The 26,993-nt window shown below is 20.6% G+C and overlaps 7 protein-coding genes across 7 annotated transcripts in view; 4 read left to right on the top strand and 3 right to left on the bottom strand. All coding sequences in view use genetic code 6, as the record gives it.

Moving 5' to 3' along the window:
* Positions 1-1,652: 1,652 nt before the first annotated feature.
* Positions 1,653-5,357, top strand: TTHERM_00901690 (transmembrane protein, putative; the record flags this gene model as incomplete). Its single annotated transcript, XM_001027042.2, has 5 exons — positions 1,653-3,161; positions 3,444-3,717; positions 3,771-4,465; positions 4,517-5,171; positions 5,227-5,357. The coding sequence occupies 5 exons, from the start codon at positions 1,653-1,655 to the stop codon at positions 5,355-5,357; spliced, it is 3,264 nt and encodes a 1,087-aa protein (XP_001027042.2).
* An 889-nt stretch (positions 5,358-6,246) lies between these two features.
* Positions 6,247-7,465, top strand: TTHERM_000901665 (hypothetical protein; the record flags this gene model as incomplete). The annotated part of the gene is made up of 3 exons (XM_012800821.1): positions 6,247-7,224; positions 7,284-7,363; positions 7,450-7,465. 3 exons carry the CDS (start codon positions 6,247-6,249, stop codon positions 7,463-7,465), a joined length of 1,074 nt encoding a protein of 357 aa, XP_012656275.1.
* A 5,508-nt stretch (positions 7,466-12,973) lies between these two features.
* On the top strand, positions 12,974-15,187 carry TTHERM_000901662 (transmembrane protein; the record flags this gene model as incomplete). Its single annotated transcript, XM_012800820.1, has 3 exons — positions 12,974-14,455; positions 14,818-14,891; positions 15,145-15,187. The coding sequence occupies 3 exons, from the start codon at positions 12,974-12,976 to the stop codon at positions 15,185-15,187; spliced, it is 1,599 nt and encodes a 532-aa protein (XP_012656274.1).
* Positions 15,188-15,802, bottom strand: TTHERM_00901660 (hypothetical protein; the record flags this gene model as incomplete). Its single annotated transcript, XM_001027039.2, has 3 exons — positions 15,188-15,369; positions 15,622-15,677; positions 15,729-15,802. 3 exons carry the CDS (start codon positions 15,800-15,802, stop codon positions 15,188-15,190), a joined length of 312 nt encoding a protein of 103 aa, XP_001027039.2.
* A 1,646-nt stretch (positions 15,803-17,448) lies between these two features.
* On the bottom strand, positions 17,449-17,994 carry TTHERM_000901634 (kinase domain protein, putative; the record flags this gene model as incomplete). The annotated part of the gene is made up of 3 exons (XM_012800819.1): positions 17,449-17,579; positions 17,809-17,923; positions 17,980-17,994. The coding sequence occupies 3 exons, from the start codon at positions 17,992-17,994 to the stop codon at positions 17,449-17,451; spliced, it is 261 nt and encodes an 86-aa protein (XP_012656273.1).
* Positions 17,995-19,536: 1,542 nt separating this feature from the next.
* On the top strand, positions 19,537-24,047 carry TTHERM_00901630 (kinase domain protein; the record flags this gene model as incomplete). The annotated part of the gene is made up of 17 exons (XM_001027037.3): positions 19,537-19,870; positions 19,917-20,087; positions 20,168-20,249; positions 20,298-20,756; positions 21,164-21,253; positions 21,361-21,450; positions 21,677-21,766; positions 21,904-21,993; positions 22,134-22,223; positions 22,352-22,441; positions 22,516-22,608; positions 22,746-22,835; positions 23,116-23,205; positions 23,332-23,421; positions 23,477-23,566; positions 23,744-23,833; positions 23,954-24,047. 17 exons carry the CDS (start codon positions 19,537-19,539, stop codon positions 24,045-24,047), a joined length of 2,223 nt encoding a protein of 740 aa, XP_001027037.3.
* A 1,138-nt stretch (positions 24,048-25,185) lies between these two features.
* The window catches only part of TTHERM_000900631 (transmembrane protein, putative), a gene marked incomplete at both ends in the record, with an annotated part of 3,374 nt that continues 1,566 nt past the window's right edge, over positions 25,186-26,993 (bottom strand). The window contains 5 exons of the mRNA XM_012800818.1: positions 25,186-25,300; positions 25,564-25,851; positions 25,940-26,029; positions 26,259-26,348; positions 26,610-26,699. Coding sequence (XP_012656272.1) covers positions 25,186-25,300; positions 25,564-25,851; positions 25,940-26,029; positions 26,259-26,348; positions 26,610-26,699 — 673 coding nt within the window. The remainder of the gene's footprint in view (positions 25,301-25,563; positions 25,852-25,939; positions 26,030-26,258; positions 26,349-26,609; positions 26,700-26,993) is intronic.

Below are 26,993 nucleotides of genomic sequence, written 5' to 3'. Positions count from 1 at the left end.
TTTTAAATGTGAGTACAAATTTATTTTAACAATTATTACTTCAAAAAACTACTATAACAAATATTGTGAATGATCCTTTTAGAAAAATAATATATTCTGTCTTAAATAAAGGTGTCACAAATATTTATGATTGGAATTTGAATTTTATAAGTTCTTTGTTAAATCCATGCTTGAAGCAAGCAATAATAACTTTTGACATTAATTTCATATATTCTGTGTGCCCAACAGATATAATAATCTATAATGGTTTGAGCTTTTAATAATAATTTCCTGTTATAAATTATGGTATACAAGAAGCAATAAATATGGTTAGTGTCAATTTTAATAATTATTTCATAGTAGTATAAAAAGAATAAATTTACTTAATATAATTGTAATATAACTCTGATTATAAAGTTCTCTTTTAAAAAAATAAGAAATATTATCAAATCTAGGTTTTGTAACTCATAAAAAGCTAAGAAGGGTAATATAGTTTGCTTATTATCTTGTCTTCATATTCTGATATAGAAAGAATAGTAATTCCATTGTCTCCTAACGATAAATGTAGTCTTAGTATAGAGCAATAAAATCGAGCTGAAGAGAACATTCGTACATAAGAAACACTTTACTAAATTTTACCAAATTTATAAAATTTTAATATTGATACAACTCTTCAATTGATAGAGATAGTATATCTTGATTAATAATGTATTAGATCATTATCTCAATAATTATTTAACGAAATTTAGGTTAGTTAATAATTATCTTTGATTAATTAGTCAACTTCTTAAAATAGTAATATATGTTGGTAAGACAACATTCCTTATGCAAAACAAATTGTAAATTTTTAGATTAAATAAATGTCCTTAAGCTTAGGTTTGATAAATTTAAATTAAAATAATTTCATGAAAGTATTTTAAATGTCAGATATTACTTTAAATATTTAAAATTCACTGATTTTGTAAAATTTTGAAAAAGTTTATTTTACTAGCATAAATTTATTTGAACAAGAAAGCTAAAGTTTTGGGCAATTAATTATCTAAAATTGCAAATAAGTTGTTATAGAAAAACTTAATATAAGCAACTTAAGTACACTTTAAAATACTTTATTCAATCTGATTAATAACACAATAATTCAAATTAAGAATGTTTATCTTTCTAACATTAATATCAAATAATCTATGAAATTAAACCAAAATCTTCAAAGTATTTTTAGCGCGGTTAATAATACAAATATAACTATCAATAGTATTAATGTGTATAGTTCTTCTAACTTGCGAATATTTTACTTAAATAATTCTTATTATCTGGAAGTGTCTGATGTTAATATTACTTAATCATAGGATATTTAACTCTTTAATTTCTAATAAATCTAAAACACTAATATTACAAATATTTAAATCGTTAATTTACAGTTTTCTACAATTTTTAATGCATTATTTTCATCTTATACAAGTTTTTAAGAAATTTAAGTTAAAAATAGTAACTCACTTAATTTGATAAGCTTGTAAAACTTAGAAATTAATCCAGTATCATTTATTTGCTAGACTTTATTGATAAAAGACATAACTATAATTAATTCTAACTAAACTTAAATATTTTTACAAGTTGATTCGATTTAAGTTAAAAATTTTACTGTCAGCTCTGTGTTTACAGATTTTAATATTATTGATATGGCTGCTCAAGTATTATAGATAAATGAAATATTTATGGATAATATATAACCTTTATCAAACAATAACAAGCATCAATTTGCAATAAATTTTATTAACATTACAAGTTTCAATATTTAAAATTCTTAATTTTTTGATAACTTTATATCATTCTTATAAGTAAATGAATAGCAACTTTAAAATAGCTAGTTACTGTACTAACGGGAGGCAAAGCTGCTTAAATCTTCTTTTATTAATAATAAAATTAATTTGGAAGCTCCTTTAATTTTATTAAATAATTTAGATTAAGTTATATTAGATAATTTAACTCTTAAGCTTAACAAATTAAATTAAAACACATTTTCATCATTTATACAAGTTAATTAATGCTACAATATTACATTAACTGAATGTATATTTTAAGATAATATAAACTCAGATGGATATGGAGGTGTTTTATAACTAACAGAGACATAAAAGGTTGATATATAATACTCACATTTTATTTCTAACTAATGTCTTTAAAAAAATGGAGGAGCAATCAATTTTATAAATGCATAATATTTGGGTACTTTGGATATTAACTTTTCTGCTTTTGTCCTAAATTAAGCCATTTTATCTACTGGAGGAGCTATAAACCTATCCAAAGTTAATTTAATATTAAAGAATTCCCAAATAGAATCTAATAAAGCTCAAATTGGAGGTGGAATATATTATCAATCAATAGTTCCTGACTTTGTATTATTATTATAGAAAGGTATTAAGTAAAATAATACTATTTAAAATAATTATGCGAAAATCTATGGTAAAAATTTGGGTTCAACTTTAAGAAAAATTTTTATTTCTCAAAAAGATATTTCTATTTAAAGTTCACATATTATAAATTCCAAAAATAACTAACTTGAAGTAGAAGGAATTTAAAGCGGTGATTAAATAATTTTTGAAAAAATACAGATTCTTGATGAAGAAGGAACTCCTGTTTATATTCCATCAACTTAAAACCAAATTAGCTTGAGTGATGATATCCTACTAATAATTAGATAGATTAATTTAGAAATTACATGTGATTAATTAAATATATAAATGCAATGTGTAGGAAATTTAAAATCAAGCAATTATTAAAATGGAGGTTTTTATTTAACAGTAAAGCCTATGTATAAGCCACAAAGTACAATGATTATGAAAATAAGATCAAATGTGTTTCCACAATTAGTTGATTCTAATAATAATATCTAATTTAATTAAGGTTAGTTAGATCTTTAAGTTATACTTAATTTCGATCAATGTAAAATAGGGTATATTCAAAAATAATTTAGTAATTCTATTATTTGTGAGTCTTGTCCAGAGGGAAAATACTCATTAGATATTCTTGATGGTGAGTGCAAAAAATGTCCAGACTCTGCTGAATATTGCTAAGGTTCAAAAATTTAATTGAAAAACGGTTACTGGAGAAGTAATGAATTTACTGATGAGATTATTTATTGTAAAGACAATCCTGACGTCTGTTAACCTGAAAGCAATTAATCAAAAGTAAGATTATAAATTAATTTTTTTTCAAATTTAAAATAATTTGTGATATCTATTTTTGTATCCGCTATTAAGATGCGCTCCTTGTACCCTACGTGGTGTCATAGGGAAAATAAGAATTTATTTCAGATAAAATATAGCACAATTAAAAAGAGAGACTTTTCAATGATTTAAATAAAATAAAAATACCTTATTTGATTTAAATCACTATTATTAGAAATAAATATTAATTTATTAATTTTAAAATTTCATTAATTTATAAAAATTTAATTTTAAAATAAAAAGTTCAATTGTAAAAGAGGATATATAGGTATAATATGTGGATCTTGTGATATTTATGGTAAAATTTGGGATGATTCTTATGCAGAATATATCACATCAAAATAATGCTACAAATGCTCAGATAATATTATGCTAATTTTTTTCAATAATTTACTAAAGTTCTTTGTAGTCATGGCTTATATTTTTTTTATGGTTAGAAGCCTATAAAAACAATTATATGTTAAACTTTTAGGTCATTATGTTAAAAAGTCAGGGATTCTTTTTTTAAGCAACACATGTAATCAAGTATTTTTTTAAATAAACTTAAATTAATTTAAAATTATATTTTAGATAAATCAGATAGACAAAAAATATTTTCAAAGATTCTAAATGATCATTTGCAAATTATTTCTTTGGTTTATAGCTTATTTAACAATTTTATGGCTATTACAGTGCCTGTTTAAATATCAGGTAATCCATTAGGAGCTATCAGTAAATCTATAGACTGCCTTTATGCAAAGGACCCTAGTTTACAACCTTTGTGGTTCTATTAATTGCTTTGGTCTTTATTGCAACCTATTTTAATAATCATTTTATATTTTATAATAGGCTATATTTCTTTAAAGTTCAAATAAAATTTATTTATAAGGCATGCCAGAGCTGCTTTAATTTTTATTTACTTTTATTATTTTGTTTCAATTATTACTATGCTAAGTAAGTCAATGAACTGTGTTTAGATAGGAGATTAAAAGTATATGGATTTGGACTATAATATCTAATGCTATGATCCAAAATATCATTTACCATATATATTTATATTTTGCTTACCTCTGTTGATCATCTATGGAATTATTATACCTATTATTTTATTTGTTAGTGTGTATCTTGTAAGAAAAGGAAAGAAATCTTTTTTTATTAAAGTATAATATTCATATATTTTTGCAGGATTAAGAGATAAAATGTACTATTGGGAGTTCTATAAGATCATCTACAAAGCATCACTAATCATAATTTTTATTTTGCTCAAAGAAAACAATTTGATTTAAGTAAAAATTCATTTCAATTTTAAAAAAAACTTAATCTATTTTTGAATAAAGGTTTTATTAATGAATATTATAATGTCTCTTAATATCTTTTTAGTTGGAAAATCAAAGCCTTACACTTTATAAAATTATAATGATTTACAGCATTTTTCTAATTTACTCTGCATATTAGCTTTGAATTTGCTTTACATATAGTAGATATCTTCTTAATAAATCCAATAAACAGTTTTTTAAGTCATCACTGTTTTAATTATTGTACTACCAAACTTATAGCTCTTCTTACAATTGATATTTGGAATGGTAAATATATAAATAAAAGCAAACAAGACTGATAATAATTTAGTTTAGAATTTACTCTTTAAATTAAAATTAAAATACCCTAATAAATTCACTAATGTTTAGATAATTAGCAACTAAAAAATAAGATCCTTGATTAAATTAAAATCAGTTCAAATGAAATTTAAAATTCTTCTCAAATTCTTAAAAAACTATAATTTTTACAATGAAGAGTAATTGTTGGTGTAGTTTAATCTAGAAAGCTAATTTATAGCTATCCCTTCAGAGAGAAAAGAGCTAGAAAGGATGAGAAATTCTAATTTGAATTTTTTGACTTCTAGCAGTAAATCAGAGATAGACAATAATTTAAATTATTTAAAATAAATAAGCTACAAATCTCAATAAATGAGGAGAACTTTCAATAATTTATAATGTAATTTTATTTTCTTTTTTTCAAATTATTTATTTATTTTTATTCTAATCAAAAGAATAAACAGCTAGTAATATAGATTTAATAACACCTTAAAACTATGCTCAAAATCAAGAAAATTTAAATATACTGTTAAATACTTTAGAATTTGAAAACAAGATAGATAAATAGAAATCTTTAAATTTTTGATGTATTTATTTCTGTTTTTTAATTAAATATTACATAAATTTTCTAATTATCTACCTTTATATAACTGTTCCTGGTATTGAATTCTCACTGTTGGATATTTCAATACCAGAATATGTTATTTTAAATGAATATAAATGTTTTTAAAAATCTAAAAAAAATTAGTTTAGCTACAAGTCTTAAAATTATATTGATTTAATTAATTTTTATATTATATATTGTATTTAAATATTGTGAATACAATCTTTTAAATTTTATTAAGTTTTTGCCTATTTTCATTAACTCATTTTTTAAGAATTTTTCTAAGTAATTATTACTTTCACTTAATTAGGGAGATTTTACAGTAAATTTATTTAAAATATTTATTATTAAAATTAAGGTAAATAATATAAATTAATGTATGGTATTTTGAATCTCATATTTTTTAATATAAGTTCTTTTATAGTTTTCAATCTAATTTTTATTTTGTTAAAAATATCAGATTAATAAATTGAATGAAATATTTTGGAAAGATTATTTTCTAAGAAATTTCTAAATTATTAATGCTATGCTTTACATTCTTTTCATTTTTTTGTTTTATAAGCTAGAAAATACATTTACTTGAACCAAAAAATTATTATTAATTTTAAATAAAATATTAATATTTTTAAAGTAGAAATAACAAAAACCATAATTTTGTTTTATATATAGTAGGAATTTTATACTTTTTCAATCATTTAATTTTTAAATTAAGAGATGGCCACAAATATTATTTTTGTTTTGCTTAAGATATATAAGAATTACTTGATAAGAAAGAATAATAATTGTAAATAATTTTTGAATGCATTTATCAAATTTGTTTAACTAATAAAGGATGTAAATTATGATATCACATAAAGGAAAAAAAATTATAATGAATTTAATATTCATATAATATTGCTTAGCTCAAACATGTCAAAAATCTTAAATATTTGATGCTCTATAAAAAGCTTGTCTTAGTTGTTCACTAGATTGTGAAAATTGCTTTAATTTAAGCCAATAATCATGCATTGGCTGCGTAAAAAACTCTTACATGAGTTATGATGATGTTTCTACTTGTTAAAATTAATGTCAAAAAAATGAAGTTATTGATAGCGAAGGCAATAGATGCATTAAATGCAAGGTCTATGGATGCATTTAGTGCACATCATAATAAATTTGTCTGGTCTGCGATGAGAATTTAGTGCTTGATAAAAATAAAAATTAGTGCAATGCTAAAAAAGGGATTTGCGAATCTGATTTATAATTTCTTAATCCACCTTTCGAAAGTAGAAAATGTACGAATACCTGTCAATAATCTTATTAATAGAATTACAGTAGCTAAATTTGTGAATTTACTTAGTAATGCCCATAAATTCAGTAATTATCTAGCTCTGTTATGAATACTTTTGTGAATGATATTGCAATCTTTAAAGAGAATCAATACATTGCTGTAAGTGTGGCGGCTTGTAGCTTCGCTGTTGTGGATAAAAACTGGAATATAATAACTAAATAAACTTTACAAGAAATAAACACATTTGGATTCTTTAATAGATAAGATGAGACCTAAATATAGTATTTTTTATCAGGAGTTTATGGCGGATATCTTCAGGGATAAAGGTTTAATGTTATGAATTTTGAGACTCTGCAAGTAGAATTCGATGAAAAAAATTTAGAATAATAGCATAAAATTAAATATGTAGATGATTTTTATAAGCTCGTTTTCATGACAGATAGTTAAGCGTCTGCTTTAATTTGGTATGACATAGAAAGGAAAAAAATAAATTCTATCTAACTATCAATCAACCATTTTATTCTATTAAAAATATTAAAGAGATATTATATTCAGTCTAAAGATGTTAATATGTTATTTGTAATTATTTAATATACTTATTAATAAATTAAATTTAATTATTTTTTAATTCATATTAGATAGGGACATTTCAATAGGACTTTTCTATATCACTTATACAGTCAAAAAAATGTTTCAGTGATATTCCTGATAATATATTGTTGCAAAAATATAATTATATTATATCTTCAACATCAGTATATTTTAGTAATTCAAATTTGTTCTACAAATTAACATTTCAGGAAGATGGAGAACTCATTGACTAGATTCTCGTTTTATAGATAGAATATTTTCCTAACTTCATATTTTCATATTAATCTCTTAATTTGATAGTGTAATATGATTAAAATAAACAATATTTACTATTAATATAATTTAATGACACTTACGATGGAGTTTTAATAAATTAAGAAATCTCTACTGATAATTTTTTTTTAATGACAGCAAGTAATAATTAAATTTTAAACAGCTATTTTATTTTACTTGAAAATTAGAATTCTTATGTTTTTGCAAATTTAACTGACACTTTCTATTAATACTAAAAAACTTAAACAAAAATCAAAGTAAATTTTTAATAAATAAACAAGAAATTCTTACAATACTAAGTAATTGGATTTATGCTATAGTAAGATGAAATATAGATTATAATAAGCAAATACATTAAATATGCTTAAAACTTTGGACTTTACAATAATTGCATACGAATTAAATACAATTTAATTAAAAATGATTTGGTATTTGAATTTCTTAATCCATATTAATCTTTAAGCTAAAATATTTAGTTTTACAAACAAATAATGAGCTAAGTATAGTTTTCATATAAGATTATGTCTATGAATTAATTAATTTTGAATGTAAATTAATCAACTTAAAAACCCTAATTTTACACTATAAATGATAATTATTTCCTTTAGTAGATTCTTATAAGTAAATAAAATATAATCTATTAACTAAATTATCTCTAAAAAAATCCAAGAATTTTAACAACAATTTAATAATCTCTTTAAGTATAAGGCAATCAATAAATAATTAATCGTGTATTCGATAATTAGTATTTAATAACATCATTTTCGTCTGCTGGAGCTTTATAAGAGTATATTACTGATATTTCAAATAAAAAGGTTATTTTAAATTATAATATAAGTAGCTTTTCTTTCAGGTCTAATGCATGTTACATCTAATCCAAAAAAATTTTGATAATTTAAGATATACTCTTATTAGTAGATTTAGCTAACTAAAGAATATTTGCTAATTTGACCAACATATAGGGCAATTTTATTGTAGTAAATGATAGTTTTTTAGTGATTCTCAGCTATTAGGATTAATCACTTTATTAGTTTGATTTAGTTTCAGCTAGTTTAAATTAGATTTTTAGCTTTTCTCCTTCTTAAAATTTTATAGATTTTATGTTTATTGATAACGATAAAAAACTGCCAGCAATTTTTGACGGAGATCTTATTTATTTACAGACATATGATTATTTATTTTAGCCATTTTCAATAAGCAAGAGAACACTTGAATACTAGTTAGCTAATCTAGTAGGTAAATTTTACTAAAGCTTCTATTTGACTTCATAAATAACTAAAGAGATATTTGTTATTGGATTTAATAATATTTCAGCTTACACATTTGACCTATAATATCTTGGTAAAATTCTATCTGGATTCTTCATAACAAATTTTTTCTCTGATGATAAATAAATATACTTTTGTGAATTTGACTTTTTTTATAAATTTGATCTCCTTACAAAACAATTATTTAATTTAACAACAACAAGTACATCTATAAGCATGTAACCAGTTGATTAAATAATAAATTATTATCATTTAGATGATACACAATACTACAAGAAATCAGAAAATATCATAGATAGTTAAAATATGATAATAATTAAAACATAATAAGAAGATAATATATTTATTGGGTAAGAAAAATATGGTGATTCTTAAATTCACTTCTTCTAATCATAAAATGACTTCTATTGGCATACAAATTTGTTTAATAATCCTTACCGTATTTTAAATTTAAATCCTTAGAGCCAGATATTTCTCGCATAATAATTTGATAATGGTTAAAACTGGATTGCAATTCATGATAAGAGCACCAATTAAATTACTATTTACAATTCTACAGATGTTTTTAAAGTTATCAGTATGAATTTCTTGCTTGAGTCAGACATTAACGTTTACATTTTAGATTGGATTTCTCTACAATTTATTTATGTAACAAATAATTCACTGTATTTATTTTCTACTTTTTCAAATACACAAAATAAACAAATATGTACTTTAGATTCTAAGATAATTTAGTATAGAGTATGTTAGTAGCAAAATATTATAGTTACATAAACCAGTTAAAATATCATCTACTCTATAAACGTAAGATTTTTATACAACTCTATTTATTAATTAACTTTTATTTATTTTATTCATAGATGTTAGATAATAGCTAAATTTAAATAAACTTGAATTCATTATAATGTTTGTCTTTTTTAGATATGAGTTAGGTTATATTTGATTTAGATTGTAATGAAAAATTAATAATTTTGAGCAAACCTTGTTTTTAAATCTTTGATTATACAAGCGGAGAACTGTTAACAAATTAAGTAAATATTTTTTCATAAATTCAATAATTTCAAATTTCTTAATAGAATTTAAAAATAAGCAAATATAATATACCTATTAAAATATAATATATTAAATTTTTAACTTAATTATTTATTAAATAGTTATTATCTAATTATTACGGTGTGGATTTATGTTCTAATCCAATAATAAATGTGATAAATAAAATTTTTGCTTTGTATACCTTGGAAAATTAATTACATGTAATTAAAAAAGATGATGACTAACTCATAAACTACAAGGATATTTGTTAATATCAATTGACATAATCTATCTATGATTTAGATAAAGACATTTACATTCTCCTCACAGGATCAAAAAAACAGATCTTTATTATCAAAGTTTTTACTAATAGTACCTTTTTTTTATATAAAACTACTAGCTAATTTGATAATCACTCAGCATACTATTTTTAAAAATATAAAAGCTTAATTGTTATTGATAATACTCCAATAATTTATTTATGCAATTGTTTAACAAACGAAGTGACTCTTTTTTAAATTTATGTATATCAAACAAAAGGAATCATAATGGATGAGAATAAAAAAATCATTTTTTTATACTCAGATAAGTTTATTCACATGTATTAATATCCTCAAATGTAATTTATTGAAAGTTTTTCCCTGCAATAATAAGAATAAACTCCTATATAGAATATATATCTAAACACTTAATTTAATTTATTAAATGTACTGACTTTAACTGCACTGATTTCTTTTGATTTGGCTGAAGTTCTCTATTCTTCTGAAACTAATTTAGCATAATACTAAAACGTATAAAACATAGTATTCAACGATTAATATTAAGTTTATTATAGTTTAGCAAATTATTCTATTAACTTGTTTAAATAAGCAGTGTTAGTAGATTATTTAATATTACAACAAGATTAGTACAATATTCATCCATACTTTACTGAGTTAATACAAATAAGCACAAAATAAATTATTTATATACTGTTTGATAACCTTTATTTAATCGAAGTAGATTTATTAAATGAAAAACTGTAATTAATTTAAAAGATACAATTATCTTAAAATCCAGACAACTATTTTTATGATAAACCTAGGTTGTAAATTCTCATTTTATACTAGCAAAATTTATAATTAAATTAATTAAACCTACAAGTTGACCAAATTAATGAAGTTAATTTTTCTAGTCTTCCATAGAGTGACTTCTCTTAAGCTTTAATAATTGGTGATTTTATAGTTCTTCCTTCTGTCAATATAATTTATACCTTCAATATTTTAACAAAAAAAATAAATGATATTAATATTTAAAATACCAGTGTATTTTAGTTCATGTTTAAGCTTTAATCTAAAGATATAAAGAATTATTAAAGTAATTGGTGGAAAATCCCTTTTGAATATGAAGACAGATATAATACTAATGATTATATTGAATCTAACTAAAGTACTTCTTTAGTGTGTATCATTTCATCAGATTCTTAAAACACTATTATCTAAATTTTAAATGTGAGTACAAATTTATTTTAACAATTATTACTTCAAAAAACTACAATTACAAATATTGTAAATGATCCTTTTAGAAAAATTCTATATGCTGTCTTAAATAAAGGTATAACAAATATTTACGATTGGAATTTGAATTTTATAAGTTCTTTATTAAATCCATGCTTGAAGCAAGCAATAATAACTTTTGACTCTAATTTCATATATTCTGTGTGCCCAACAGATATAATAATCTATAATGGTTTGAGCTTTTAATAATAATTTCCTGTAATAAATTATGGTATACAAGAAGCAATAAATATGATTAGTGTCAATTTTAATAATTATTTCATAATAGTATAAAAAGAATAAATTTACTTAATATAATTATAATATAACTCTGATTATAAAGTCCTCTTTTAAAAAAATAAGAAATATTATCAAATCTAGGTTTTGTAACTCATAAAAAGTTAAGAAGGGTAATATAGTTTGCTTATTATCTTGTCTTCTTAATCTGATATAGAAAGAATAGTAATACCTTTATCACCTAACGATAAATGCAGCCTTAGTATAAATCAATAGGATAGAACTGAAGAGAACATTCGTACATAAGAAACACTTTACTAAATTTTACCAAATTTATAAAATTTTAATATTGATACAACTCTTCAATTGATAGAGATAGTATATCTTGATTAATAATGTATTAGATCTTTATCTCACTAATTATTTAACGAAATTTAAGTTAGTTAATAATTATCTTTGATTAATTAGTCAACTTCTTAAAATAGTAATATATGTTGGTAAGACAATATTCCTTATGCAAAACAAATTGTAAATTTTTAGATAAAATAAATGTAATTGAGCTTGGGTTTGATAAATCTAAATTAAAATAATATCATGAAAATATTTTAAATGTCAGATATAACTTTAAACATATAAAATTCACTGATTTTGTAAAATTTTGAAAAAGTCTATCTTACTAGCATTAATTTAGTTGCACAAGAAAGCTAAAGTTTTGGGTAATTAATTATCTAAAATTGCTAATTAGTTGTTATAGAAAAACTTAATATAAGCAACCTAAATACAATTTCAAATAATTTATTCAGTCTGACTAATAACACAAAAATTCAAATTAAGAATGTTTATCTTTCAAACATTAATATCAAATAATCTATGACCTTAAGCCAAAATATTCAAACCATTTTTAGTGCTGTTAATAATACAAATATGACTATCAATAGTATTAATGTGTTTAGTTCTTCTAACTTGCAAATATTTTACTTAAATAATTCTTATTATTTGGAAGTTTCTGATCTTAATATTACTTAATCATAGAATATTTAACTCTTTAATGTCTAATTAATCTAAAACACTAATATTACAAATATTTAAATCGTTAAATTACATTTTTCTACAATTTTTAATGCTTTATTTTCATCTTTTACGAGTATATAAGAAATTTAAGTTAAAAATAGTAACTCACTTAGTTTGATTAGCTTGTAAAACTTAGAAATTAATCCAGTTTCATTTATTTGTTAGTCTTTATTCATAAAAGACATAACTATAATTAATTCTAACTAAACTTAAATATTTTTACAAGTTGATTCAATTTAAGTTAAAAATTTTACTGTCAGCTCTGTGTTTACAGATCTTAATATTATAGATATAAATGCTCAGGTATTATAAATAAACAAAATGTCTATGGATAACATATAACCTTTATCAAATAATAACAAACATTAATTTGCAATAAACTTTATTAACATTACAAGTTTCATTATTTAAGATACTTAATTTTTTGATAACTTTATATCGTTCTTATCAGTTAATGAGTAATAACTTTAAAATAACTAACTACTATATTAAAGGGAGGCAAAGCTACTTAAATCGTCTTTTATTAATAATAAAATTAATTTGGAAGCTTCTCTTATTTTACTGAATAATTTAGATTAAGTTACATTAGATAATTTAACTCTTAAGCTTAACAAATTAAATTAAAACACATTTTCATCATTTATACAAGTTAATTAATGCTACAATATTACATTTATTGAATGTATATTTTAAGATAATATAAACTCAAATGGATATGGAGGTGTTTTATAACTAATAGAGACATAAAAGGTTAATATATATTACTCACATTTTATTTCTAACTAATGTCTTTAAAAAAATGGAGGTGCAATCAATTTTATAAATGCATAATATTTGGGTACTTTGGATATTAACTTTTCTGCTTTTGTCCTAAATTAAGCCATTTTATCTACTGGAGGAGCTATAAACCTATCCAAAGTTAATTTAATATTAAAGAATTCCCAAATAGAATCTAATAAAGCTCAAATTGGAGGTGGAATTTATTATTAATAAATAGTTCCTGACTTTGTATTATTATTATAGAAAGGTATCAAGCAAAATAATACTATATAAAATAATTATGCAAACATCTATGGTAAAAATTTAGGTTCAACTTTAAGAATAATTTATATTTCTCAAAAGGATATTTCTATTTAGAGCTCACATAATATAAATTACAAATAAAACTCACTTGAAGTTGAAGGAATTTAAAGTGGTGATTAAATAATTTTTTCAAAAATACAGATTCTTGATGAAGAAGGAACTCCTGTTTTTATTCCATCAATTCAAAACTAAAATAGCTTAAGTGATGATATCTTACTAATAATTAGATAGATCAATATAGAAATTACATGTGATTAATTAAATATATAATAAATATAATGTGTAGGAAATTTAAAATCCGGCGATTATTAAAATGGAGGGTTTTAATTAACAGTATAACCTATGTATAAGCCACTCAGTACTATGATTATGAAAATAAAATCAAATGTGTTTCCACAATTAGTTGATTCTAATAATAATATTTAAACTAATTAAGGCTAATTAGATCTTTAAGTGATACTTAACTTTGATCAATGTAAAATAGGGTAGATTCAAAAATAATTTAGTAATTCTATTATTTGTGAGTCTTGTCCAGAGGGAAAATACTCATTAGATATTCTTGATGGCGAGTGCAAAAAATGTCCAGACTCTGCTGAATATTGCTAAGGTTCAAAAATTTAATTGAAAAATGGTTACTGGAGAAGTAATGAATTTACTGATGAGATTATTTATTGTAATTAAAATCCCGATGTCTGTTAACCTGAAAGCAATTAATCAAAAGTAAGATTATTTTTGTACATATAGCACTTTGTAATACTAAAATAAAATTTATATATAAGCATAATTAAATTAAAGATTATGAAAAAAAAAAAAAAAATATTTTCTTATTTTTTAAATGAAAAACTTATTAAAATTTGAAGAAAAAAAAATTTTTTAGAATAATATAAAAATAATTATTTCTATAAAAAAAACTAAATTAAATAACATATTAAATAATTTGTTTTTTGAATGATGTAATACGCAATGCCCAGAAAAGAATCATGGATGAATTTTTCTATTTTTAATATTTTAAATTAGATAAATGAGATAAATAATAATTTTTTAATCATTATTTTTTTCTAATTTAATTTTAAATTAAAAAGTTCAATTGTGCAAGAGGATATATAGGTATAATATGTGGATCATGTGATATTTATGGTAAAATTTGGGATGATTCGTATGCTGAATATATCACATCAAAATAATGCTACAAATGCTCAGATAATACAATGATAATTTTCTTAAATAACTTTCTAAAATTCTTTGTAGTCATGGCTTATATTTTTTTTATGGTAAGAAGCATATAAAAACAGCTGTATATTAAACTTTTAGGCCATTATGTTAAAAAGTCAGGGATACTTTTTTTAAGCAACACATGTAATCAAGCATTTTTAAAAATAAATTTATATTAATTTAAAACTATATTTTAGATAAATCAGATAGACAAAAAATATTTTCAAAGATTCTAAATGATCATTTGCAAATTCTTGCTTTGGTTTATAGCTTATTTAATAATTTAATGGCTATTTCAGTGCCTATTTAAATATCAGGTAATCCATTAGGAGCTATCAGTAAATCTATAGACTGCGTATTTGCAAAGAATCCAAGTTTACGACCTTTGTGGTTTTATTAATTGCTGTGGTCTTTATTGCAGCCTATTTTTATTATCACCTCATATTTTATAATAGGCTATATATTTTTAAGGTTCAAATAAAATTTATTCATAAGGCATGCCAGAGCTGCTTTAATTTTTATATACTTTTATTATTTTGTTTCAATTATTACTATGCTAAGTAAGTCCATGAATTGTGTTTAGATAGGAGATTAAAAGTATATGGATTTAGACTATAATATTAAATGCTATGATCCAAAATATCATTTACCATATATATTTATATTTTGTTTACCTCTGTTGATCATCTATGGAATGATCATACCTATTATTTTATTTGTTAGCGTGTACCTTGTCAGAAAAAAAAAGAAGTCTTTTTTTATTAAAGTGTAATATTCATACATATTTGCAGGATTTAGAGATAAAATGTACTATTGGGAGTTCTATAAGATCATTTACAAAGCATCACTAATCATAATTTTTATTTTGCTCAAAGAAAACAATCAGACAATTTAAGTAAAATTTTATTTTACTTTTTTAAAAAAGCTTACACAATTTAAAAAATAGGTTTTGATAATGAATGTTATTATGTCGCTAAATATCTTTTTAGTAGGAAAATCAAAGCCTTATATTTAATAAAATTACAACGATTTACAGCATTTTTCAAATTTACTCTGCATATTAGCTTTGAATCTGTTTTACATTTAACAGATATCGTCTTCATATATACAATAAACAGCTTTTTTAGTCATCACTGTTTTAATTATTATACTACCAAACATATATCTCTTCTTATAATTGATATTTGGAATGGTAAATATATAAGTAAAAGCAAATAAAACTGAAAATAATTTAGTTTAGAATTTACTCTTGAAATTAAAATAAAAATATCCTAAAAAATTCACTAATGTTTAAATAATTAGTAACTAAAAAATAAGATCTTTGATTAAGTTAAAAGAAGTTTAAAGAAAATTTAGACTTCTTCTGAAATTCTTAAAAAACTACAATATTTATAATGAAGAGTAATTGTTGGTTTAGTTTAATATAGAAAGCTAATTTATGAATATCCCTTCAGAAAGAAAAGAACTAGAAAAGGTGAGAAATTATAATTTTTTGACTTCTAGTATAAAGTAAGATATGAGGAACAATAATTTCAATTAATTAAAATAAATAAGCTGCTAATCTCAATTAATGAGGAGAACCTACAATAATCTATAACGTAAATTTATTTTGATTTATACAAATTAATTATTTATTTATTTATTTTTATACAAATCAAAAGAATAAACAGCTAGCAACTTAGATTTAATAAATCCTTACAACTATACTTAAAGTCAAGAAAATTAAATCATAATGTAAAATACTTTAGAATTTGAAAGCAAGTTAGATAATTAGAAGTCTTTAAATTTTTGATGTCTTAATTAATTTTGATTTAAATATTAATTATTTTGATATTTGTTTTTGTTATTTAATTATATGTTATTTAAATTTTTAATAATATCTTTTTTAGACATAATAATAACTACTAAATTTTATCATGTAATTTTTTTTAATTTATTGGAAATTTTTTAATATGTCAAATATAAATATATTTAAAAAAGTATAAATCATATTTATGTGTTTATGGTACTCCCTTATTAAAGATACATACACTAATAATAACAATGTTTATTATTTAATAGTTTTAAATGTAAATTTCTTTGTAATAATTTATTAATTAATCATAAATCTATTTTTTCTATATTCTACTATATTTTTTTATCCCTTTTAATAATTAGCTCTTCTATCTATCTACAATATTTTAGTGCATTTATTTCTTATATTCACTTTTTTTTATATACAAACTAAAATATAATTTTCCAGAAATGTTTGATAAAATGAAACATTATCTTAATTTAAATAATTTAAAAAAGCAGTTTTAATATTTAAAGAAATATTTTAAATTTTTTATTTGAATTTGTTTTCTGAATCAATTTTTTATTTATTGGTTAAATATCTCTTAGACTATTAAATACATAGATTAGTTTAAAGTATAAAATTGTTATCTTTATATTTGAAAAGCTTTTGCTATTATTTTTTTAATTATTATTTCAAAAAAATTTATTAATAAATAGATTCCTATTCATATTTATTTTGTTGTCGGCCATACTAAGGTGAAAACACCGGATCCCATTCGAACTCCGAAGTTAAGCGCCTTAAGGCTGGGTTAGTACTAAGGTGGGGGACCGCTTGGGAAGTCCCAGTGTCGACAACCTTTTTACTTTTTAAAATAAAATTGGATAACAAATAAAACTTTAATTTTAATAATTGATTATAAATTTTGAAATAGGTAAAATCTGTTATATTTAATATTAAGTTATAAAGTAAGTAAATAAGTAACTTAAAGTTATCAAAATAAAATTACTCCAATTAATTAAAGCAGCTGAACCATATTTAATTTAAACTTTAACTTTTTAAATTAATTTTCTAATATAAAAATTACATTTTAAAAAATCTATAAAATTTAAAATAGTAAATTGCTAGAACCGGTTCCATAGTATAGTGGTTAGTACTGGGGACTTTAAATCCCTTGACCTGGGTTCGAATCCCAGTGGGACCTGATTTTTTTTTTTGAATTTAATTACAATTTAATTTTGTTTATTAAAAAACATACAATCAAATCATTCATTCATATATATACAATGGAATATTTAGTATTTTGTTAAAGAAAGAAAATAAAGAAATCACCAAATTATGTAATTTCGTAAATAATAAAACATAATAATCCTAATTATCTTTAAGTATGGAATGTATCATCATCTTTTAAATTAATTACTTAAAAATGAGATATTATAACTAAAAAAGATATATTTACGTATCACTTAAATTCCTCTGTTATGATGAAAATTTATTTATTTATTTATTTATTTATTTATTTAATTTTAGGGTGAAATAGAATATTTTTTTAAGCTTGAAATAAACATTTAGTTTCATTATCTTATTTATATTGATCAGAATTAATATTTAATGTAATTTAAATAAAAGATTTTTTCAATTAATTAAAATTCAAACCAAGGTATAAAATAAATATAATACAGTAAAGCATTATTAATAAAATTGTTAATTTGTTAGCTGATTTTCATTAAAATTAATTTCAATAAATCTTAAGAACTTCATCTTTTTAGCTGTTTAAAGATTTATTTCTATCAAAAAATCCTTTGACATAGATTTCACAGTATTTATCTACTTCTTAATCTGTAGAATTTTTTATTTTAGGCATATTGATTACTTTTCATATAACAGTGTTAATTTTAGAACAAAGTTCAGGAATACAGATTTTTAAATCTTAAGTTGGAATACCTTTGTATACCGACGGATTTACAAATATTGCTTGGAAAACATTAAAAATTGCAATAAATTCATTTTATTTATTATTCTTTTTTTTATAAATTTATTAAATACTCAACATGAATTATCAAAAATAAATCTTATTGATATTTAAATACATTTTAATACAAATTTGTTTGATTTCAAAAATATTTTAGTAAATCTGAAAATAAATTAGACTTCAAGTTTTTTTGATCAGATTTTAAATATTAATAAAAGTTTCACAAATTATGACTGTATTAGTATATCGCGAATGTTGGAAACCAAAAATGAGAGAAAAAAACTATTATGATATTCTTCATCTACCATATCAATAACCTTATTTAACTTGAAAAAAATTTTAATTTTGCTTAACTCTTGATAATAAAAAATTTTTCTTAGTTGGTATAATAAATTTGATTTAAGTTTTCATTTATGTAAAGAAAATTTGTAGCTAAGATATCCCTAATTTAGCAAGAATATATTATTTATGTGACTAAATATTTTTTTTAATTATTTATTTTGATAATAATTTTCAGATAAAATTATAAAATAAATAATTGTTTATTTTCTTGTATTTATAATTTATATTTACACTAATTTGCTTTTAATTATTTTTGGATTCAAATCATTATTGTTCAATTTTTAGAAATTAAATTAGTTTTTTTAATGGAATCAATTACAAATATATTTTTATGAATTTTTTTTTTGATAATTTTAATAATTTATACTGCTTTTGACAAATAGGTTTTACTTACATTTTATTAGGATTTTTGTAATATTTAGGCTATATCTTAATTGTCTTTAATTAGTAAATAGTGATTAATAAATTATTAAAGGTTGCATATAGATAAGTAGTTAAAAAATGGGAAACAAAAATTAATTTAGTAGCAAAAAGAAATTATAAAACTTAGAGGAAGACATTCTTAAGGATTTCTTAAAGAAAAATAAGTATGAATATGTATATGATATAGAAAAAAAATAATCCTCCTAAGTGGTTTTAGCATTTTAAATAAAAAAAAAATGCTATCATGCAATAAAGATTTATATAAAATCAGATCTAGCATCTCTTGAAAAATTTGGGAAACAAATAAAGATATTCAAATAATTTAAGAATGAAAAATATATCTTATAGTTGATTAAATCTTTTAAAGATGACTCAAATGGACTAGTAGCCCTAGCTATGGAGTTTTGTGATGGTAATCTCTTTAAATCTTATATAAATTAATTTAGATTATAAAATAGGTAACTTGACTGATGTTTTAAGTTAAAACGATTTAGATATCTTATAGATCTAAGCGATGACATATCAAATACTATAAGGTTTACTTAAAATCTATAAATAAGGAAATATCCATGGAAATATTAAACCTAGCAACATCCTATACAGCAAATTTAAGAATCAATTTTTGATAGGTATCTATTATATATAAATAGTCTATATTTACAAATTTATTTTTATGATTCTATCTATTTCCATAAATAAATAAATATAGCAGATTTAGGATTATCTAAGAATGATGAAGAACTTAATATTTAACAAAGTGTAAATAATATTTATTAAACATACGATTATAAGTAAATATACATTTTTAAATTGAAGTATGATTTGATTTATCATTCAAGCATGCCTATTAAAGAAGTAGCTGGCTCAGAAGAATCAAACTCAATAAAAGTAAGCTTGCAGATTTATCTTGTTAATATAAGAAATATAATTAATTTAACTTAATAAAAGGGAGATGTTTTTTCTTTAGGGCTATTATTAATTGAAGTTTTTCTCAAAAGACCTCTTACTCAATAAGAATAAATAGATTTGAATGTAAAAAATATATTCTCTGTCCTTCCTACTCTAAAAAACTCTAGACATATTAAATTTATCTAAAAAATAATTTCCCCAATGGTAGATCCATGCAGATAAACTAAAATTGAACCAACCTTATTACTATAAAATTTGAAAGAATTTTATATAAATGAAGAGTGCTTAAAATAAATCAAATTATTATAAAATCACAGAAAGTTTCACACAAATTATATTGATGATATTTTAAAAGGAATTCACTACGAAATTCTTTCGATCAATCTTGTGTAATTATTTTCTACTTTAATTAATTTAATAAATAAAGATTAAAAGAGCAAAATTTTTAGATATGATATTATGTAAACAATTTACTAAAATATTCTTAGCAACTTCTACTATTTTATTTTTTATCAAGGTTTATCTAATTAATTATTTGCTGGTAAATATTAAATAAAAATATAAAGCTAAATAATTTTAATGATTATTTTTTACAGCTACTTTTATGAAAGCTAAAGCACAAAAGAAAAAATGAAAATTATGAAGAATGAAGCTGAATAAAAACTAATAAAATAAATAGATTTAAAATATATTTTCTACTTTAATGTTTTTGTGAAAAACCTCATTCATTTTAAAATATTTTTTATATATTTGATTTTTGAGAATTAAATAAATATCATGTTTTATTAAAAAATAGTTGGAATGATTTTGTATCAGATGGTCCTAAATAAATTGCATTAAACTTAGAAAAATGTCATAATATTAGTTAATTGACATTAAATCTTTCGTAATTTCTACTTAATTCATATTTTTATCTTAAAGAAAAAGAAAAATAAATTTGAAAAATAATATTTTTACATATAATTATATCATAAAAAATTTAATAATTTAAAGTTATAACTCTATTAATGAAGAAGGAGCCAAATATATTTGTACTGGTATTTCAAAGTGTTAAAATATTACATCCTTGAACCTTAATTTATTGTAAGTTTCTTAGAAATTTATTATTTTTTTCATCAAGTAATTAGCATTAAAAAATTATGTATACCGTATTAAACCTGATAAGTGAATAAGTAGTAAATTTCTATTACAAGTTTTTGAAAAATTAAAATCTAAGTTTTAAATAAAATTTACAATTTTTTATATTTACTAATAAGAAGCTTTTACACAGTAAGTAAAATTTAATTCTTTATCTCATTTATTTTTTAAGTAAGAATAAGATTTGTGCAAAAGCAGCAAAGCATATTGGTACTATTTTAGAAAAATGTCAACAAATTACACAATTAGAAATTAATCTGGGGTAAATTCTTTCAGTCTAGTCAATATTATATTTTTAAAAATAATAATTTTGATAAAGAGGCATTATAACATCATTTTTTATTTTTTAATTAAACTTATTTTGAGCATTTAAAGATTAATTAATATATAATTTTATAGCCTCAATAAAATTTGTGCAGATGGAGCTTAATCAATTCTAATTTATTTAGAAAGATGTCGAAACATTTCTACTTTGAATCTGAATTTTAAGTAATATTACTGGCTATTGCTTTTAAAAGCTTAATTTCATTAAAAATTAAAAGAAAAATTTCACAAATATTTTATAATTATATTATAATTAGCCATTTAATTTATTTTCATATTACATAAATAACTATTTTAATATAAAGTGACAATAACCTTAATAAAGAAGGATCGATAATCATAGGAAAAAGCTTCTAAAGATTGTAAAATATAGTATTTTTAAGCTTAAATCTAAGGTATTTGTTTTATATTATATATTTTTTATTAAGATTAATTGATTAAGTTATATTAATTTTTATTAACCATTTTTAACTAAAAAAATCAATTAAGAAGTTTAAATTTTGCAATTATATTAAAATTAAAGCAACAACAATATCAAAGCAGAAGGAGCAAAAAAAATTCTAAATAGCTTGCAAAAATGCTAAAATCTAGAAATTTTAAATCTCTAATTGAGGTAATTTTTATTTGGAATATTTATTTTCTAAGATTAGTTAAACAACAAAGGATATATTAAATTTGTATTAAAAGTAATAATAGCATCTAAGAGGATGGAGAAGAAACTATTTTGGAAACAAACACAAATGTAGAAACAAAACTCAAAAATTTGAACATTGATTTTTCGTAATAAAATAATTTTTTTAAGATTTGAAAACATTTAAATTTTAATTAATATTTAAATAACAAATTATAAAATTAATAATTTCATATTAATATATTTTTTTGTTAACTATTTTTGAATTTGCTTTTATTTTATTTAGAAATAACGAAATTGGCATTAGAATGGCAAACAATATAGGTATTAATTTACAAATGTATCAAAACTTATCTTATTTGAGTCTCAACCTCGAGTAATTTTGTTTTCCAAAATATATTTTTTCAAATTAGTAAGATTATTAATTTTCGACTCAATATTGATAATAATTATAATAACAATGTAGAATATCTCTTAAAAAGTGGATATTAAAATTTGTGAGCAAAATTTATTTGAAAAATTTTTAAATTTAGATTTTAATTAAATAAAAATTCTTAGATTATTAAAATTATAAACAATATGGTATTTATTCACCATTTTCTTAAATTTAATTTAAAAAATTGTATTTATTTATTTATTAATTTTTTGATTTTTAGGTAAAATTAACTCAATGAAGAATCAGTTAAAAATATTTCAAATGGAATCGCAAAATGCTAAAAGATAACTAATTTAAATCTTAGCTTAACGTAGATTTATATTAAATTTTATTTTTTTAATAATTAATTGCAAAAAAAAGAAAAATGGTTCTATATTATAATCATTTTAAAACATTTTTTCTATCTTTATGAAAATAAAAATTAAAAAACTTGCAGTTAGAATTCTCTTCTTGCAGATGGAGCTAGGATTATAGGAGAAAGCGTTGAAAAGCTCCATAAAATTTCTAGTTTAAATCTCAATCTTTTGTAATTTTTGATATTAAAAATTTTTTAAAATAGTTAAATATAAATATTTTAATAGTAAGATAGATGTTATAGAAGAAGGAACAAGATATATAGGAAATAGTTTGAAAAAGTGTAAGAACATTTCATATTTAAATCTTGATTTTGCGTAATTATTTTAGCAATTAATTAATTTAAACTATTTAATTCAAAATAAAACGAACAAAGTAATTAAATAATTAAAGTTTTTGTAAAGGTTTCTATAAATTCATTAAAAATTTTTAAAATTAATAATCTTTTATTTGATAGTTTTAAAGCTAATCAAAACTTGTTTTATTTTTAATAGCCAAACTGAAATGGATTTAGAAGGCTTAAAAAATATTGGAAAAAACTTATAAAATTGTCAAAAAATATATTTTTTGAAAATGAATCTAAAGTAATTTATTTATATCAGATAGAAATATATTATTATGAATTTGACACTAATTAATTTAAGCTTATTATAATTTTCTGATTATATTAATTATTAAAAAATATAAACAAATATTTATTATAGGGAATGCTTTTACTTCCAAAAATAATCAAACCTAAAATAACATTTAAAGAAAATGAAAAGATTGGTAGAAATGTAAATAGATCACATTTAATGAAATTAAAAGAAAGTTATATCAATCTTAAGTTGAAAATATTTAATATAACATTTAATTCCTTCAATCTACTTCTAGGTATAATTGTAAAAAAATGCTAATTAATATTTAGATTTTTGTGTTTTGATTTAATCCTGATTGTAAAGTAAAAGGTTTGTATATCAAAAAGTAGTAAATATGAAGATTATTTTAGTTAGTGTATATAAATATATATTCATTGTAAATTTTAGGATAAGAACTGCAAAAAAACAATACTTACTCTACATAAAATATTATTTTAAAAAATAAAATATGTTTGAAAATATTACTTTATTTGATTAATCTAGATATTTTTGAATAAATACCTTAAATCTTACTAATTTTTTGATTAAAAGTATATAAAAATCACATGAATAATTAAAATTTCCAAGAAATTAAAATTTATAGACAAATAAATAATTATGTAATTTTGTTTAAGTATATACTTGTTATATAAGATTGTATGAATATAAAATAAAAATTATTATTTTAAATTATTCAAATATTTTTATTTTTGTTCATCCTTTTTTCACTATTTGTTTATCATAAATAATTTATTTTTAAGACAACTAATCTTTATGATTTATGACACCTTGCTTCAAATTAATTTAATATATTGATATTGAGATAGCTGTACCTTTTAGTATATGTTAGTGTAAATTACTAAAAAAAATTAAATAGAAAAATATTATAGTTTAAATCAATAAATTAAAAAAACGTTAGCGCAATAAAAGTAAAAGTAAATCAAATAAAAAGCTAATAAATAAATTAAAATCGTTAGATATATTGTTTTAAATTCATTTTTATATTATAAAATATCACAGTCAAAAACAAATAAACTGTTTTTACTTAAGATTAAGTGTCAAATTTGAGAGTTTAGTGCACTTTCCTAAACTAGAACCTAAGACTGATAAACCAATAGCACCTATTTTATTGCTACTTTTTAAATATTGAAGAAAAAAATTAAGAGTTAATTAATTAGCTAGAGGGAAAAAAATTAAGAAAAAATATCAAATAATAAGAAATTAATTAATTATAAAGTAAAGCTAAAAAAAATGATTCAAATTAATAAAGTAAGAAAAACATAAAAAGAATCAAGCAAAATAAAATAAAAAAAGAATATTCAAAAACAAATAAACTGTTTTTACCAAAGATTAAGTATCAAATTTGACAGATTAGTGCAATTTCTTAAACCATGGCCTAAACCTGATGCACCTTCATCACCAATTTAATTGTAACTTTTTAATATAGAAGAATGACTATATAGATAATTAGAGTTAGAAGGAAAATATGAAATAAAAAGAAATTAATTAATTAATTAGTAATAAAAAAAATAGAAAATTAAAAATCAGTAAAATTAAAAAAAAAACACAAGCTTAATAAATGAAAAAGAAAAATAAATTAATTAAAAAGCTAAAAAATAAATTAAAGAGTTAAATTGTTTTGAATTCATTTTTATATTTTATAATATGGAAACTCAAAACAAATAATATGTTATTACCTAAAATCAAGTGTCAAATTCGATAGATTAGGGCACTATCCTAAACAAGAACCTATGACTGATCCACCAATTTGATTCCAACTTTTTAAATATAGAAGAAAAAATAAAGAGTTAATTAATTAGTTACTTAGTTTGTTAGAATGAAAAAAAGAAGAAAAAAATGAAATTTTAATAAATAAGTTAATCAATTAATATGAGAAGCAAAATTTGAAAATGAAAAAATGATTTAAATTAAAAAAGAAAAACACAAGTGGGATAAAAACAAAATAAAAATAAATCAAAAAAAAGCTAATAAATAAATTAAAAGAATTAGTTGTGTTGTTTTAAATTCATTTTTATATTAAAAATTATTACAATAAAAAGTAAATAAATTTACAGAAGATTAAGTTTCAAATTTGAGAGATTAGTGCATTTTTCTAAAGCAGAACATAAACCTTATGTACCTTCATCACCAATTTTATTCTCACTATTTAAGTATAGAAGAAAAAAAATATAGTCAGTCATTAGAAAGTTAGTAGAAAAATGAAAAAAAAATTTTTGAAATAAGAAATAAGTAGAAATAAATTAATTGATTAAAATAAAAAAATGAATAAAAAGCTAATAAATAAATAAATAAATTAAAAAAGTAATATTGTTTTAAACTCTATTTTATATAAAAGTTTTATTATAATCTAAAACAAATAAACTATTTCTACCCATAATTAAGGTTCAAATTTTATAGATTAGTGCACTTTCCTATACCAAAAGCTAAGCCTGATGAACCAGTTGCACCAATTTTATTACCACTTTTTAAATATGAAAGAAAAATTAAATAGTTAATTAAAAGGAAAAAATAAAGAAATAAAATGAAATAGGTAAAAATAAATTGAAAATTAAAAATAGAATTAAATTAAAGAAAAAGAAAAAAAAACTGAATAAAATAAAGAAAAATAAATCAAATAAAAAGCTAAAAAATAAATTAAAGTATAAAATTGTTTAAAATTCATTTTTAAATTAAAAATTATAATAATTCAAAATAAATAAATATATAAATAAACTATTTTTACTAAAGATAAAGAGCCAAATTTAAGAGATTAGAACACTCTCCTATGCCAGAACCTAAGCCTGATGCACCTTCGCTACTTATTAAGTTGTAACTTTTTAAATATCGAAGTAAAAATTGATATTTAATTAGTTAATTAGAATGAAAAATTGAAGAAAAAAAATGAAATAATAAGAAATAAATTAATTGACAATAAAAAAAAAGTTGAAAATGAAAAAATTAATTAAATTAACAAAGAAGCAAAGAAAGAAAGAAAGAAAGAATGAAAGAAAGAAAGAAAGAAAGAAAGAAAGAAAGAAAGAAAAAAATCAGAATAATTATAAAAAAAAGAAAAATAAATCAAATAAACTGCTAAAGAATAAATAAACTAAAAAAGTTAGTTTTATCA

Source organism: Tetrahymena thermophila (assembly GCF_000189635.1).
Source record: "Tetrahymena thermophila SB210 genomic scaffold scf_8253908, whole genome shotgun sequence".
Classification (NCBI taxonomy): Eukaryota; Ciliophora; class Oligohymenophorea; order Hymenostomatida; family Tetrahymenidae; genus Tetrahymena; species Tetrahymena thermophila.
The sequence above is the reverse complement of the archived record's forward strand: the minus strand, read 5'-3'. Positions and strand labels throughout refer to the sequence as shown.